The sequence below is a fragment of the Geotrypetes seraphini genome, chromosome 11 (assembly GCF_902459505.1).
Source record: "Geotrypetes seraphini chromosome 11, aGeoSer1.1, whole genome shotgun sequence".
Lineage (NCBI taxonomy): Eukaryota > Metazoa > Chordata > Amphibia > Gymnophiona > Dermophiidae > Geotrypetes > Geotrypetes seraphini.
The window spans coordinates 48,423,645-48,438,510 of record NC_047094.1 but is presented as its reverse complement, the minus strand read 5'-3'; the positions used below and the strand labels follow the sequence as shown (position 1 = coordinate 48,438,510).

General features: G+C 41.2%; 1 protein-coding gene across 7 annotated transcripts in view; it reads right to left on the bottom strand.

Annotated features, from left to right (window-relative positions):
* CFAP70 (cilia and flagella associated protein 70) overlaps window positions 1–11,248 on the bottom strand; it is a 201,122-nt gene extending 189,874 nt beyond the window's left edge. For 3 of the 7 annotated variants that reach the window (XM_033914697.1, XM_033914703.1, XM_033914702.1), the window contains exons 1-3: window positions 11,019–11,169; window positions 5,351–5,544; window positions 2,830–3,016 (exon numbers count right to left, since the gene is read on the bottom strand). In XM_033914697.1, the coding sequence (XP_033770588.1) occupies window positions 2,830–3,016; window positions 5,351–5,434 (271 nt within the window). In that variant the 5' untranslated portion in view covers window positions 5,435–5,544; window positions 11,019–11,169. The other 4 variants (XM_033914698.1, XM_033914699.1, XM_033914701.1 and 1 more) reach the window with 4 other exon arrangements.
* Window positions 11,249–14,866: the final 3,618 nt, after the last annotated feature.

Below are 14,866 nucleotides of genomic sequence, written 5' to 3'. Positions count from 1 at the left end.
CCGGGTCAAAGACCAGTGCTCTATATTAGTCCAGCCTCACCTGTGTACGTTCCAGTTTAGCAAGAATTTGTCCAACTTAGTCTTGAAATCCTGGAGGGTGTTTTCCCCTACAACAGACTCCGGAAGAGCATTCCAGCTTTCCACCACTCTCTGGGTGAAGAACTTCCTTACGTTTGTATGGAATCTATCCCCTTTCAACTTGGAGTGTGTGTACAGTCTGTCATTATCTACTAAGTCTATTCCCTTCAGTATTTTGAATATTTCAAGCATGTCTCCTCTCTGTCTCCTCTTTCAAGGGAGAAGAGGCACAGTTTCTCTAATCTCTCACTGTATGGCAACTCCTTCCATTTTAATCGCTCTTCTCTGGACCCTTTAGAGTAGTACCGTGTCTTTCTTCATGTACGGCGACCAGTGCTGGACGCAGTACTCCAGGTGAGAACGTACCATGGCCTAGTAGAACGGCATGATAACCTTCTCCAATCTGTTCGTGATCCCCTTCTTTATCATTCCTAGCATTCTGTTCACCTTTTTGCTGCTGCAGCGCATTGTGCAGATGGCTTCATCGACTTGTTGATCAGAACTCCCAAGTCTCTTTCCTGGGAGGTCTCTCCAAGTATCGCCCCGGACATCCTGTATTCGTGCATGAGATTTTTGTTACCAACATGCATCACTTTGCACTTATCTACGTTGAACCTCATTTGCCATGTCACTGCCCATTTCTCGAGCTTGATTATGTCACTTTGTAGATCTTCGCAGTCCCCCTGTGTCTTCACTACTCTGAATAACTTTGTATCATCCGCAAACTTAAAATAGGCTTAACCTCCTATAGTTATGCAGACGACATCATCATTCTCCTTCCTTTTGATCAGCCAACGCCCACCATGACAGACACACTACACAGAACTGTAGAAACAGTGGCAACATGGATGAAAAACCACAAACTAAAAAACTGAACCCAGACAAAACAAAATTCATACTTCTTGAAAAAAAATAAAACCCCAACCATAACAAACCTAGTAATAAACTCAATCACATACCTCATTCAACCCACTCTAAAACTTCTGTGAATGACGATAGACAGATGCTGCACCATGCAACCACAAATTAACAAAACAATACAGAAATCATTCGCAGTCATGAGAAACCTAAGGCAAGTTCGAAAATTCTTCGACAGAAAACAATTCCAGCTCATGGTCCAGTCCCTAGTCCTAGGTCTCCTTGACTACTGCAACATCCTCTATCTCCCCTGCCCCGCAACAATGATAAAACAACTACAAACAGTACAAAACACAGCCCTGAGACTAATCTATTCACTAAGAAAATACGACCACATCACTGAGGCATACCTTGACTCACACTGGCTCCCAATTCAAGCAAGAATACTATTTAAATTCTATTGTCTACTATTTAAATCCATAAATGGTGACAGCCCAGCCTACTTGAACAACCACCTAATCCAAACTACAACAACCAGACAAAGGAGAACCCAGACACAATTCACATACCCTCCAATCAGAGACATCAAACATAAAAAAAAACTGTACGATGACCTTCTAGCCACACAGGCAGCAAAACTAGACCACCAACTCTCTAATCTATTAATTGCGACCCCAGACTACAAAACTTTCAGAAAAGAAATAAAAACCTTGCTATTCAAGAAAGCCATGAAGATTAACACCAAATGAAACTTTTCAATCCTCTGAAGCAACCCGCTCTACTCTGTAACACCTCTGGACATGTCCAGAAAGCAATGTTACTTACCGTAACAGTTGTTATCCAGGGACAGCAGGCAGCTAGTCTCACTCGTCAGTGAGGACATGAAGGCTGCCAATCAAGTGGAGCAAACTTCATCCAAGACAAGACAAATCATAGGTTGCATACGCAGGGGTTTTGTCAGCCGTAAGCCTGAGGTCATTATGCCATTGTATAGATCCATGGTGAGGCCCCACCTGGAATACTGTGTGCAATTCTGGAGGCCGCATTATCGCAAGGATGTGCTGAGACTGGAGTCGGTCCAGAGAATGGCCACCCGGATGGTCTCGGGACTCAAGGATCTCCCGTAAGAAGAACGGTTAGATAAATTACAGCTATACTCGCTCGAGGAACGCAGAGAGAGGGGAGACATGATCGAGATGTTCAAGTATCTCACGGGCGGCATTGTGGCGAGGAGGATATCTTCTTTTTCAAGGGTCCCACGGCAACAAGAGGGCATCCGTGGAAAATCAGAGGTGGGAAACTGTGCGGTGATACCAGGAAATTCTTTTTCACTGAAAGGGTGGTTGATCACTGGAATGGTCTTCCACTTCAGGTGATTGAGGCCAGCAGCGTGCCTGATTTTAAGGCCAAATGGGTTCGACACGTGGGATCTATTCACAGGGTAAAGGTAGGGGAGGGTCATTAAGGTGAGCAGACTGGATGGGCCTTGGCCCTTATCTGCCATCTATTTCTATGTTTCTATGTTTCTAGTGGGTGACATGATCCAACGGAGCCCCGATGCGAATGCCTCACAAGCAGTCTTGCTTGAAGAAACTCGAAGTTTCAAGTCGCCTGCACCGCGCATGCGCGAGTGCCTTCCCGCCTAGTGTAGGGCGCGCCTCCTCAGTTCAGATAGCTAGCAGAGAAGCCAACCCAGGGGAGGTGGGTGGGACGTGAGAATGAATGAAGATAGGGGAGGAGCAAGGGAGAGAATAAATAAATAAAAATAAAAAGAACCAAAAACCAATTAGATAAAACTAAATCAAACACTAGTTAAACAATATAGATCATTTCCTCAGCTCCTAAACATTTTCTCAAACTGTTTCCACCTCGAATTTAGGCAGGAATCCTTACAGATGACAGGTTTGTGAGCGATGTCATCTAGAGAGTTGTTCCCATCAAAGCTGTAGTCAAAGCTGCAAGTGAAGTTATATTCCACAGATTTATTCGCAACAGTTGTGTGTTTTGAGGAGTCCCCAAGCAGAACATTATTATATTCTGTTCGTATAAATGTCAGAACCGATTCTCCCTTAACATTTTTCTATAAGAGAGAAACAAAACAATTCTCTGTAATTTCTTCTTCTTATATAGTATACAGTATCCACCAATAGAAGATTTTGAAGTCTCTTAACCCTTCGCTTGCTTTCCTGCCCCTGCTGTACCCCTAGCGTTCCTCTAGTAACATTTTGTTACTCTCCTATCATATGTCACAAATCAAATTCTAACTACATGCTATATTCCGATCAACAGCTGTTTAGGCAAATGGAAGACCACAGACCTGCCAACTGACTGAAAGTTAGCAAGGACAGTTTGAGACTGCCTAGGCTTTTCAAATGTTTCCCCCTAAACCAGTTCTTCTGGACTCTCTCATGGGGGTAGTCAAATCTTCAGGATTACAACAATGAATAGGAACGAGATAGATTTGCATATAATGAGTCTCTAGTACATGCAAATCTGTTTCGTACATATTTATAGTGGTAATTCTGAAAACCTGAGTAGAATGATGTGCCTGCTCCCAAGTTTTTAAAATTGCCCATTGCACTTTGAGTTGACAATAATTTAATTAAATAATGAAGGTGAATTATCAGTTTCTGGGGAATAACCTTGTGAGTTTCTCTTAGATTTTCACCTGGGTATATCCCATAGACAGCGTGCACCCTAAAGCACACTGTGGGCATTACCCCAAAACATCATATCATATATATATATATGTATATATATAATCACTATCATTGTTTTCTTTTTTTGATAATTCAAAAGTGCTCTGTGCAATAAAAAAAACTTTTAAAACATTCAATGTGAGTGTCACTGTGATTCCTGAATGGAAAAAAATCAGTGAAAAAAGTTGCAACCGTTAATCAAAAAGTTGCTTTAACTTATCTGGAGATGATCGCAGCTGTCCAAATAATTTAGGGTGCATTAACTGAATGCCCTACAGAGACCTCCCTGTTTCATGTCCTTCCTCAGGGGCAAGCTCATAGGCACAGAGGGGCACAAAGCGTGTGGGCATTGCTCCTGCTGTGAAACCACTGCAATTGGGACTGTTTGGACTCATCCTCAGACTAAACGGGAATACACCCTCAGAAAATCGACTTCTTGTGATTCTCTGTTTGTGATCTATGTCATTTCCTGTCCCTGTGGCCAATTGTATGTAGGCAGTACAACACGGACAGCCAGAGTGAGAATGATAGAACATCATTGAAAACAAAGAAACAGAATGCTCCAATGGTGGCTCACAGCGTAGAGAAAGAACATTTGTTTGAACACATGCGCTGGTTTATAATAGACCAGGTTTCTCAGAACTTTGATGGGGACAGGAAAACAATTCTGTTATCCAGGGAACAATTCTGGATCTACGTTCGTACATGCCGCACGGCATGAACGAGTCAGTTGAATGGCTGACAGCAGCAAATTTCAGGTGTTGACTAACTGACTAATTGCTAAAAAGCGGATTTTAGATCATGATGTCATCGTGTTTTACGCTGGAATAGATGTTGCCCAGGAGACTTCCTGGTTTTAAATGTAGTCACATTTAGTTTTTCCTTTAGTCACGGCGTTTTGGAGATGGTGGACTAGTGATAGCAGCGGGTTGAATTTCTGAGCTTGCCCCTGAGGAAGGTCATGAAACAGGGGGGTCTCTGAAGGGCATTCAGTCAATGCACCCTAAATTATTTGGACAGCTGCGATCATCTCCAGATAAGTTAAAGCAACTTTTTTCACTGATTTTTTCCATTCAGGAATCACAGTGACACTCACATTGAATGTTTTAAAAGTTTTTTTTTATTGCACAGAGCACTTCTGAATGATCAAAAAAAGAAAACAATAATGGTGATTATATATATATGATGTTTTGGGGTAATGCCCACAGTGTGCTTTAGGGTGCACGTTGTCTGTGGGATATACCCGGGTGAAAACCTAAGATAAACTCAAAAGGTTATTCCCCAGAAACTGATAATTCACCTTCATTATTTAATTAAATTATTGTCAACTCAAAGTGCCATGGGCAATTTTAAAAATTTGGGAGCAGGTCTCTTATATAGTCTTAGACAATTTTTGACCCCTTCTTACATTCATAAGAGGTTTGAACAATGTGCCTCCAGAAGCATTGCCCAAAATGCACAAATATCATGCTTAAAGATATGAGAGAAGCAGGATAAGTTCAAGCTATATCTGATAATGCAGAGTTTTGTAAGCAGTGATGCTGACAGCAAGATGCAAAATGCTATAGAAAACATAGCAAAAGATACTACAAGAAAAATGGGTTGCACTTAAGATTGATAAGTACTGTATATTAAGTATTTCTTTGATTTGTAATAAAGTCATTAAGCCCTACAACTCTCTCATTATAGTTAAGACAGCTAAAGATAATCTTTACCAAGTCATGTCCTCGCAGCACTGTAATTTGCACTTTCAGAGGAGAACTTGGATTTGGTTTCATCTCGCTGTGTGCCGTCTCCATGTTTACTATTTGGCCAGGAAAAGAGGCAACCCCTGAAAACTTTGATGCCTCTTTCAGCAAAAGAATGGCCTGTTGGGCTGGGATCTACTCCAAAGCATGAAAAGAAGAATCTGCATGAAAGATAAGGATCCAACACAGGTTAGTCTTTAAACACAGTGAGACAAACTGCTGATTCAAAGGGAGACTTGAAATCTCATAGCACAAGACAAATTATAGATTTTTCAATTCAATAAACCTCAACCTCCCTTATCCCTAGGTAACATTAATGTTCGGACAGAAATTCTAGGTCACTTGCCCCCCACAAAAATTTGATAAGTGCCTGAAACAGAATACCAAAATCCTGAAAATGAATTTGTAAGGGAAATATTGAAAAATGTAAAAGAAGCAGAGGACAATAAGCATCTTATGTAAGAAAATTTTTCCTGATAGGGAGACTGGAAACTTTTCCACATCTGCAGTTTATCCAGAGATGATTTTAAGAATGCCCTTATATTATCTGTATATAGGAAACTCAAATCATTAACCCCAATTCTAGTGCAATAGGTGTGTCATTCTGGACAGTAGGGGTATTCTTTCTATGCTCGCGAGCTGTGCAGAATGACTCCACTCCAGGTTTTCAACTCTTCCTCCTTCTCCAAAGGGCTCCACTGCCCCCTTCAGTTTTTCCTTCTGCATTTCTGATCTGCTTTGTATATTTCATTATTTTTGGTGTTTTCTTGTGGTGTTTGCAGATTTCGGTGCACCAGACTCCCCAATGCGGGGGTAAGCTCTGCCTGTGTGGAGAAGAAGCAGATTTGGCACACTAATCCCTTGGCCAATTCCTTGGCTAATCCCTTTGGCCAACCTGAGAAAACTTTTAGAACTCGGGGTCCATATCCCTAGTAGCTTAGCTCGCCTACTGATTCAGAGGGGCTTGAGTGCAGGTTGTTAGGCTCCCAAAGGAGGCTCAGCAGGTTCTTTATGATGCCGGCTGTAATTTCACTTCTCCGCCTTTCCGTGCCCATTTCCGTGGAGGTTGATTATCATTTCGACTTTGCTCTAACTAGCAGCCCGAAGATATCAGCATTTGGAGGACTGACTGAGTGAGGCAGTGATTCTTCTCCCATATCTAGCTACTTTTTAGAGCTAAGGCAGGTTGCAGCAACTTCATTGTGCATGTTACAGTGAGAAAGGCTATTATTGCCTATAGACAAAATGGGGGGTGAGGGGCAGGAGGCTTTGAAAGAGCTGTTTTTAATGGTTTCTGCCACTTCTAAAATCTCCCACCTCTAAAATTCTGTTTTCAGCGTTTTTAAAGTTTAGTTAAGATGTTTGAGCCATTTTTGGTATGGCTATTTCAACGTTTTGATTGTTCAATTATGATGTTTAACACTGTTTGTTATACTTCTCTCAGAGCAGAACAGAAATGTATTTGGGGAGTCACTCCATACTCCTCCTTCTTATGTGTTTCTATACAGGACTATTACTTGCTTTGGTACAACCTGAAAAGGGCAGCAGGAGGAGGAACTGAACACCTGGAGTGGACTCCTACTGCCCGGCACACAAGCATGGGGAGAATAACCTACTGTTCAGAATGGCACACCTATCTACTAGAAAAGATATTAGCAAGGTATGAACCTAATCTCTTTATACCAGTCAAAACTCTTAGCCTCTTCTAAAGGAAAAGAGGCCTTATGATTTCCCACCTGAATATTTATTGGGAATACCTCTGATTTGAAGACATTTGAAGTCAGAAACGGCCCCAAAGTTAAAAAAAAAAAGATGACGTAATATTTTAAAAATGGAATGGATGGGAGTCTTACGCACCAACATACTATCATCTTCAAAAGCTAAATATTTTACACCCACATGAGACTCCTGGTATCCCCTTGTCACTCTTAAACCTTGCCAAAAGAGGATATATATAAGTGGGGTTAGGGGGCACACTTGATAAGTGCCCCTACATAAAGTAAAATTAGGAGAGGGTGACACATTTACCAATACAGCTATTGTGGGACAATGATACAGAACATCTACAAACATAGTAACATAGTAGATGATGGCAGATAAAGACCCGAATGATCCATCCAGTCTGCCAAACCTGATTCAAAAAGAGCCCTCCAAATATATACCTTCTCTAGAGTGGAAATAAGAAGAACCATTCCACTTTATCGAAGGCCTTTACAGAGTCAAAACTGTGGCCAGGGTCGGTATCAATTGCTGCCTGCACCATTCCACTACCAACAACAACTTTCTCACATTTATTACTGTTTGCTTATCTGCAACAAATCCAGCCTGCTGTTCTCCCGCTAGTCTTGGTACCTCCTTAGCTAGGCGTATCATCAATATTCTACCTAAAATTTTTCAATCTAAACTGATAAGGGACATATGCTGATAGGATTCAGGTTACAAATAGTCCTTCCCAGGCTTTGGAAGAACAGTAATTAAAGTATGGTTTGAATCCTGAATTTCTAACATCTTATTGTGATGCATTATTAGACCAGTAGCATCGGTTTCAATGGTAGGATCAGGCACCACAAATATTTACTGCTTTGTGATTTAAGTTCAAAACCAGGATTGGTCAAAATATTTCTCTCCAGGAACTGGCAGCTTGGCAGCCTTGCTGGTCTATTTTGTTCAAATCAAGCTCATTGCTAGGGTTATTAACCATGGCAGGGCTTTATAGGTTGCTCCAGCTTCTTGGAAACAATGCAGATGTACTGCTACAGCTTTCAGAGCTACCAAGTTTCAAGGTCCAAGAGAGAGACTTTTTGGCCAATACTATTTGTGACCTTGTGTCCAAAAGCAGTGTGGTATTTGTAGTCCCTAATTCTACCCATTCAAAATTAGTGCTGCAAGTCCCATAATTCAGCAAGATGAGAGTTGTCAGAAATCCAGGACTGATCTAAATTCTCTCTCCTGGATCTCAGTAAGCTGGCAGCTCTGTTGCTTCATGTTAGTTAACTCTAGGATTGTCAACTGGATCTAGATTTGCCTAACATGGCTAATCCTGTCCTGGGTTTACTCCCACTGCTTGCAAGAACTTGTAGTTCCAATTTCCCCACTGCATATTTATAAATGATGTAGAAATGGGAACAAACGAGGTCATCAAGTTTGCATATGACACAAAATTATTAAAGTTGTTAAAATGTATGCAGACTGTGAAAAATCACAAGAAACTGGAAGACTGGGCATGCAAATGGCAGATGAAATTTAATGTGGACAAATCCAAAGTGATGCACATTGGGGAAAAAATAATCCAAATCAGTTATCTGATGTTAGGAGTCATCACCCAAAAAAGATCTAGGTGTCATTGTGGACAATATGCTGAAATTTTCTGCCTAGTGTGTGGCGGCAGTCAAGAAAACAAACAGAATGCTTGGAATTATTATTAAAAGGGATAAAAAATAAGACAAAGAATATTATAATGCTTCTGCATTGCTCCATGGTGTGACTTCACCTTGAATATGGTGTGCAATTCTAGTTACCGTATCTCAAAAAAGATATAGCAGAATTAGAAAAAGTTAAAAGAAGGGCAACCAAAATGATTTAGGGAATGGAATTCCTTCAAGAAAAGGCTTAAAGGGTTAGGGTTCTTCATCATGGAAAAGAAGAAAGCTGAGAGATGATACGATAGTCTACAAAATCCTGAGTGGTATAGAATGGGTAAATGTAACTTGTTTTCTTTCAAAATGTACAAAGACTAGGGGCCACTCAATGAGGTTACATGGTAATGCTTCTAAAACCAATAGCAGGAAATATTTTTTCACTCAAAGAATAGTAAAGCTACCAAAGGATGTGGTAACAGCAATTAGTGAATCTGGGTTTTAAAAAGGTTTGGACAAATTCCTGGAGGAAAAGTTCATAATCTGCTAATAAGATAGACATGAGGAAAGCCACTGCTCATGCCCAAGATCAGTAGCATGGAATCTTGCTATGCTTGTGGAGGCAATATATTTGGTTCGATGTACCATCCATCTGCTCCATATGGCCATTATGTTCCTAATCTAATCCTTAGATTTGTATATCAGGTCATCTTCTAATTTAGAAGCTTGACTCGGTTTACACAAAGAAACTGAAAGAATAGAAGACAAAAACCAAAATTAACTAAAACCTAACACTTCTTTCATAAGCGAGAACAACTAAATCCTACATAGGGTAAAACCAAGTCTGGATTAACTCTATTGGGCAAATCTGAATTCAGCTGGCAATGTTAGTTAATCCAGAACTTAGAACAGGGCTGGAACCCCAGTCAGATATTTAAGATTTCTCCAATGAATAAATGTGGGATCTATTTGTATGTACTGCCTCTGTATGCAAACAGATCTCATGCATGTGCTCTTCCCTCCCACATACACACACACACAAGCATATTAGTTGCAAGTATTCCATGCATAAATTTTGCTCAGCAGAGCATTATTCTCGCATATGCTACACGTTCATCCACATAAGAATATAAGAATAGCCTTACTGGGTCAGATCAATGGTCCATCTAGCCCCGAATCCCGTCTTCACGGAGGCCAAATCAAGTCACAAGTACCTGGCAAAAACCCAAATAGTAGCAACATTCCATGCACTGGCTTCTCCCATGTCTGTCTCAACAGCAGACTATGGACTTTTCCTCTAGGAACTTTCCAAACCTTTTTTTTAAACCAGCTACATTAATCACTCTTATCACATTCTCTGGCAATGCATTCAAACTATTCTCTGAGTGAAAAAATATTTCTTTCTATTGGTTTTAAAAATATTACTCAGTAACTTAATTGAGTATCCCCTAGTCTTTGTAAATCTTGATGCAATAAAAAAAACTGATCCACTTGTACCCATTCTACACCACTCAGGATTCTGTAGACTCCCCTCAGCCATCTTTTCCAAATTGAAGAGCCCTACGCAATTCTCAAGGTGAGGTCACACCAGAGGCATTATAACATTCTTGTTTACTATCCTTTTTTAAATAATTCCTATCATCTTGTTTGCTTTCTTGGCCACTGCCGCCACACATTGGACAGAAGGTTTCAGCATATTGCCCACGATGACACCCAGATCTTTTTCTTGCAGCTCTACCGTAAGCCTTTCTGTATGGTCCTCAGAAACTTTCCGTTTCCATGAAAACTAAGATTGTACTTAATAGGGTTTAGATTACTATAATAGGACTAGTTTTCAAATATAGCGAGATGAAATCCATTTCTGCATCAGAGTTCATATAAGGGTATATTTTTCCTGTGCTGCAGAACTTGAAAAAGCACCTGCACAGAAGCTCTGCCTGTCCTCAGCCATTAAGTTTGAAATTCCAGAGCAAGCAATTTCCTGTTGTCTCCTGAAAACAGGCAAAGTCTCAATGGCAGGATCGTTAAAAATTACTTTTCTTTTTTAATAGGATCAATTAACCCATTGATAGTCAATGAAATAAACTACTTTCCACATTAATAATTAAAAACAAAATACAGTACAGTATCTTGATTTCCCCTCGAACAATCCCAGCACAACATATTAACAATAAAATGTTCCCTCAAAACCGAACAAGCTTTGTCCCAAGATGAAACAGTCAGTAATCACCACTAATAAAGGTAACAACAGAACCAACGGCAGCCGCTTGCTTTCTTACCCCTTCATTATTCTAAACACCGTGCAGACTACTAATAAACACAACAGAACAAAGTGCATCAACCCATGATAACCATTAGCAGACAGTTTACTTCCTTCACACTGAATCTGTCAAGTCTCCCTGCAAGAACAATTTGAGCAGAATCTCAGAAACATTACTACATTTCTTGGAATTGAATTGCCCTGGACCTGCAAAGCAGCACTTTTGCCTCTGCGCTGGAAGAAGTAGGCTGTTAAAGAGAAAGCGTCAACATGTGACCGAAGAGCTCCATGGCAACCAGCCGTGTTCGACAAGGAAAACAGCCCGTGCCAGCTGGATTGTCAGTCAGTGTACCTTCCAAATGCTTCCCCCGTACCTTTGAAAGTCTGTGCTCATCATTTCCTTGATAGTACCGTAGTTAGAGATTATAAAGGATTTTTTTTTTTTACATGTTTCACTTACTCCTGGAAGGCTAGAAGTATTAACAGGTATTGGAAATCCGCATCCGCCCCTATTCTCCCCCCCCCCTCTCAATCTTTTGTAGTTGTTACAACTAAGGAGCGGTTTGGGCCAGATGGAGGAAAGCTTTAGGGTTGTGTGAGGTCTGCAAAAAAAAAAAAAAAAACAACCCAGCAACAGAGAAAGCAGAAATATTAGAGAAAGTACAGCTCTTTCTCTAATCTTCTCTCTTTGTACTCTCCTTTCTCCCCAGCACCTAAGGGATTTGATACTAGGAAAAGCAGAGATACCAAGTATCACTCAGAAGCTGGCCACACTCGTTTGAAAGCTTTCTCAGGCTCACACTCTTTGAGCTAGAAGTCTTTATTTGCCTTCATTTCGCGGTTTTGTAAAAAAAAAAAAAAAAAAAAGGGGGGGTTGTTAGTGCTACAAAATTATGCTTGATTTTAGCGCAGGTTTGATTTTGTTGGTTTTTTTTTTTACATTGGGAGCAATTTAATATGTTTTAAATGCCCATTATGCATCTTTTTAGCACAGTAGTTTACACTGACTTTTCTGCACTAATCAAGTGTAAACTGCTGCGGTAGTGGGTAGTGAAGATTACTGCCTTAGCCCTTTAGTTTTATAAAATACGAAAGATTATTTTAGCTTTTTAGGATGAACTGTAGTTCCCCATACTATGAATCTTTTCTGTACCAGACTGTATAAGAAAAAAAAGACATTCCTTACAAGAGCCTTTTCCTTATTATGAAACTTGCTACACTACCATTCACACAGATTCATAGCAGTTTACAAATAAAACAAAGTAAGTAGTGAAAAGAAAGCTTTACAAAAAAAAAAAAAAAGGATAGGGCAAAGATCAAGAAAGGTAGAAGAAGATTCCCCAGGAGGGACCAATGCCCAACCCCCAACTATCCACTAAATAGTCACTAAAAACAGCTTAAAATAGTGGAAGAGGCAAGAGTTTGCATGGGGCTCCATGTTTTCCTGTTTGTTGCTACTAAATTGGTATTGAACTTAGAAGGGTTTGTTTCTAAAAATATTCTCGAGTTGCATTTAATCCCGATTAGGCATGGCAGGAGAGGGGTGCTGGCTATAAACTCAAGATGAGATTTTGCATGCTTTTCTGTTCAAGAGAATAGAATGAAAGAGAAAGGTGGTGAAAATTGTCTTGGAACAGGACAGATATCTTAAATGATAATGCTCTAAGGATAGAGGTTGGACTATTTTCCTTGGCAGTGAGGACCAGAATAACTGGGCATACCAGATGACAATTGGTCTTCTCTGTTGTGTTCTTTCTCTTTGTGTGTTAACTGTCGGCCCTGTTTACTGAGCAATTTTCCTGTAGACATAAAATGAGAGAAACTAGTGAATCAGGTCCTATAGTTATTCCAGTAATAAGAACATAAGAACATAAGAAGTTGCCTCCGCTGGGTCAGACACAAGGTCCATCTTGCCCAGCAGTCCGCACCCGCGGCGGCCCTTCAGGCCCATGACCTGTAATGTGATCCTTCTCTAATCCCTTTTATCCTTCTATCCATACTCTGTCTAAAACCTATCTCTACCTCTATCTGTATCCTTCAATCCCCCTATCGTTCAGGAATTTATCCAATCCTTCCTTGAACCCCCGTAGTGTACTCTGTCCTATCACAACCTCCGGAAGCGCATTCCAGGTGTCCACCACCCTCTGTGTAAAGAAGAACTTCCTAGCATTGGTTCTAAAATTGTCCCCTTTCAGCTTCTCTGAGTGCCCCCTGGTGCTTGTGGTTCCCAATAATCTGAAGAATCTGTCCCTTTCCACCCTCTCTATGCCCTTCATGATCTTGAAAGTCTCTATCATGTTTCCTCTGAGTCTCCTCTTTTCAAGGGAGAAGAGCCCCAGCCTTCCCAACCTGTCTGTGTATGAAAGGTTTTCCATACCTGTTATCATTTTCGTCGCTCTTCTCTGGACCCTTTCAAGTATCGCCATGTCGTTCTTGAGGTATGGTGACCAATACTGGACACAGTACTCCAGATGCGGACGAACCATCGCACGATACAGCGGCATGATGACTTCCTTCTTCCTGGTTGTAATGCCCTTCTTAATAATACCCAACATTCTGTTTGCTTTCTTGGAGGCCGCTGCACATTGTGCCTTTGGTTTCATTGTAGTATCTACCAGCACACCCAAGTCTTTTTCAAGATTACTATCCCCTAGCACTGACCCCCCCATTTTGTAGCTGAACATCGGGTTTTTTTTCCCTAAATGCATGACCTTGCATTTCTCTATATTAAAGCGCATTTGCCATTTGCTTGCCCACTCCTCCAGTTTGTTTAGGTCTCTTTGTAGGTCTTCACATTCTTCTGTGGTTCTAACCCTGCTGCAGAGTTTGGTGTCATCCGCAAATTTTATAACTTCACACTTCGTCCCTGCTTCTAGGTCGTTTATGAATACATTGAACAGCAGCGGTCCGAGCACCGACCCCTGGGGAACACCGCTCGTGACCTTCCGCCAGTCCGAGTAGTGGCCCTTCACTCCGACCCGTTGCTTTCTGTCTGCCAACCAGTGTTTAATCCATCTGTGTACGTCCCCTTCCACCCCGTGGCTCCACAGCTTCCTAAGAAGCCGCTCATGGGGCACCGTGTCAAAGGCCTTTTGGAAGTTGAGATAGATGATATCTATGGGTTCTCCTTTGTCCATCTGGCTGTTTATCCCTTCAAAGAAGTGTAGTAGGTTTGTTTGGCACGATCTTCCCTTGCAAAAGCCATGCTGGCTCACTTTTAGTTGTCCATTTTTTTCTATGTGTTCGCAGATGGTGTCCTTTATTAGTGCCTCCATCATCTTGCCTGGGACTGATGTCAGGCTTACTGGCCTGTAGTTCCCCGGGTCACCCCTCGATCCCTTTTTAAAGATAGGTGTGATATTTGCTATTTTCCAGTCCTCCGGGATCTCCCCAGTTTTCAAGGACAAGTTGCAAATTTGTTGGAGAGTTTCCGCTATTTCGTTCCTTAGCTCTTTTAGAACCCTTGGGTGGATTCCATCCGGGCCCGGAGATTTGTCGCTTTTTAGTCTGTCTATCTGTTTGAGGACCTCCTCATGGCTTATCTCTATATGCACCAGTTTTTCTTCCTGATCTCCACTTATGATCTCTTCGGGTTCTGGTACATTCAATGTGTCCTCACTCGTGAAGACCGACGAGAAGAACTTGTTTAACCTGTCGGCTACTTCTTTTTCCTCCTTTACCACCCCCTTTCTGTCTCCATCATCCAACGGTCCTACTTCCTCCCTCGCCGGTTGTTTCCCCTTGACGTATCTGAAGAACGATTTGAAGTCTCTGGATTTCTCAGCCAGTTTCTCCTCGTATTCTCTCTTTGCATTCCTAACTACTCGGTGACATTCTTTCTGGTAATTTTTGTGTTCTGTCCGGTTC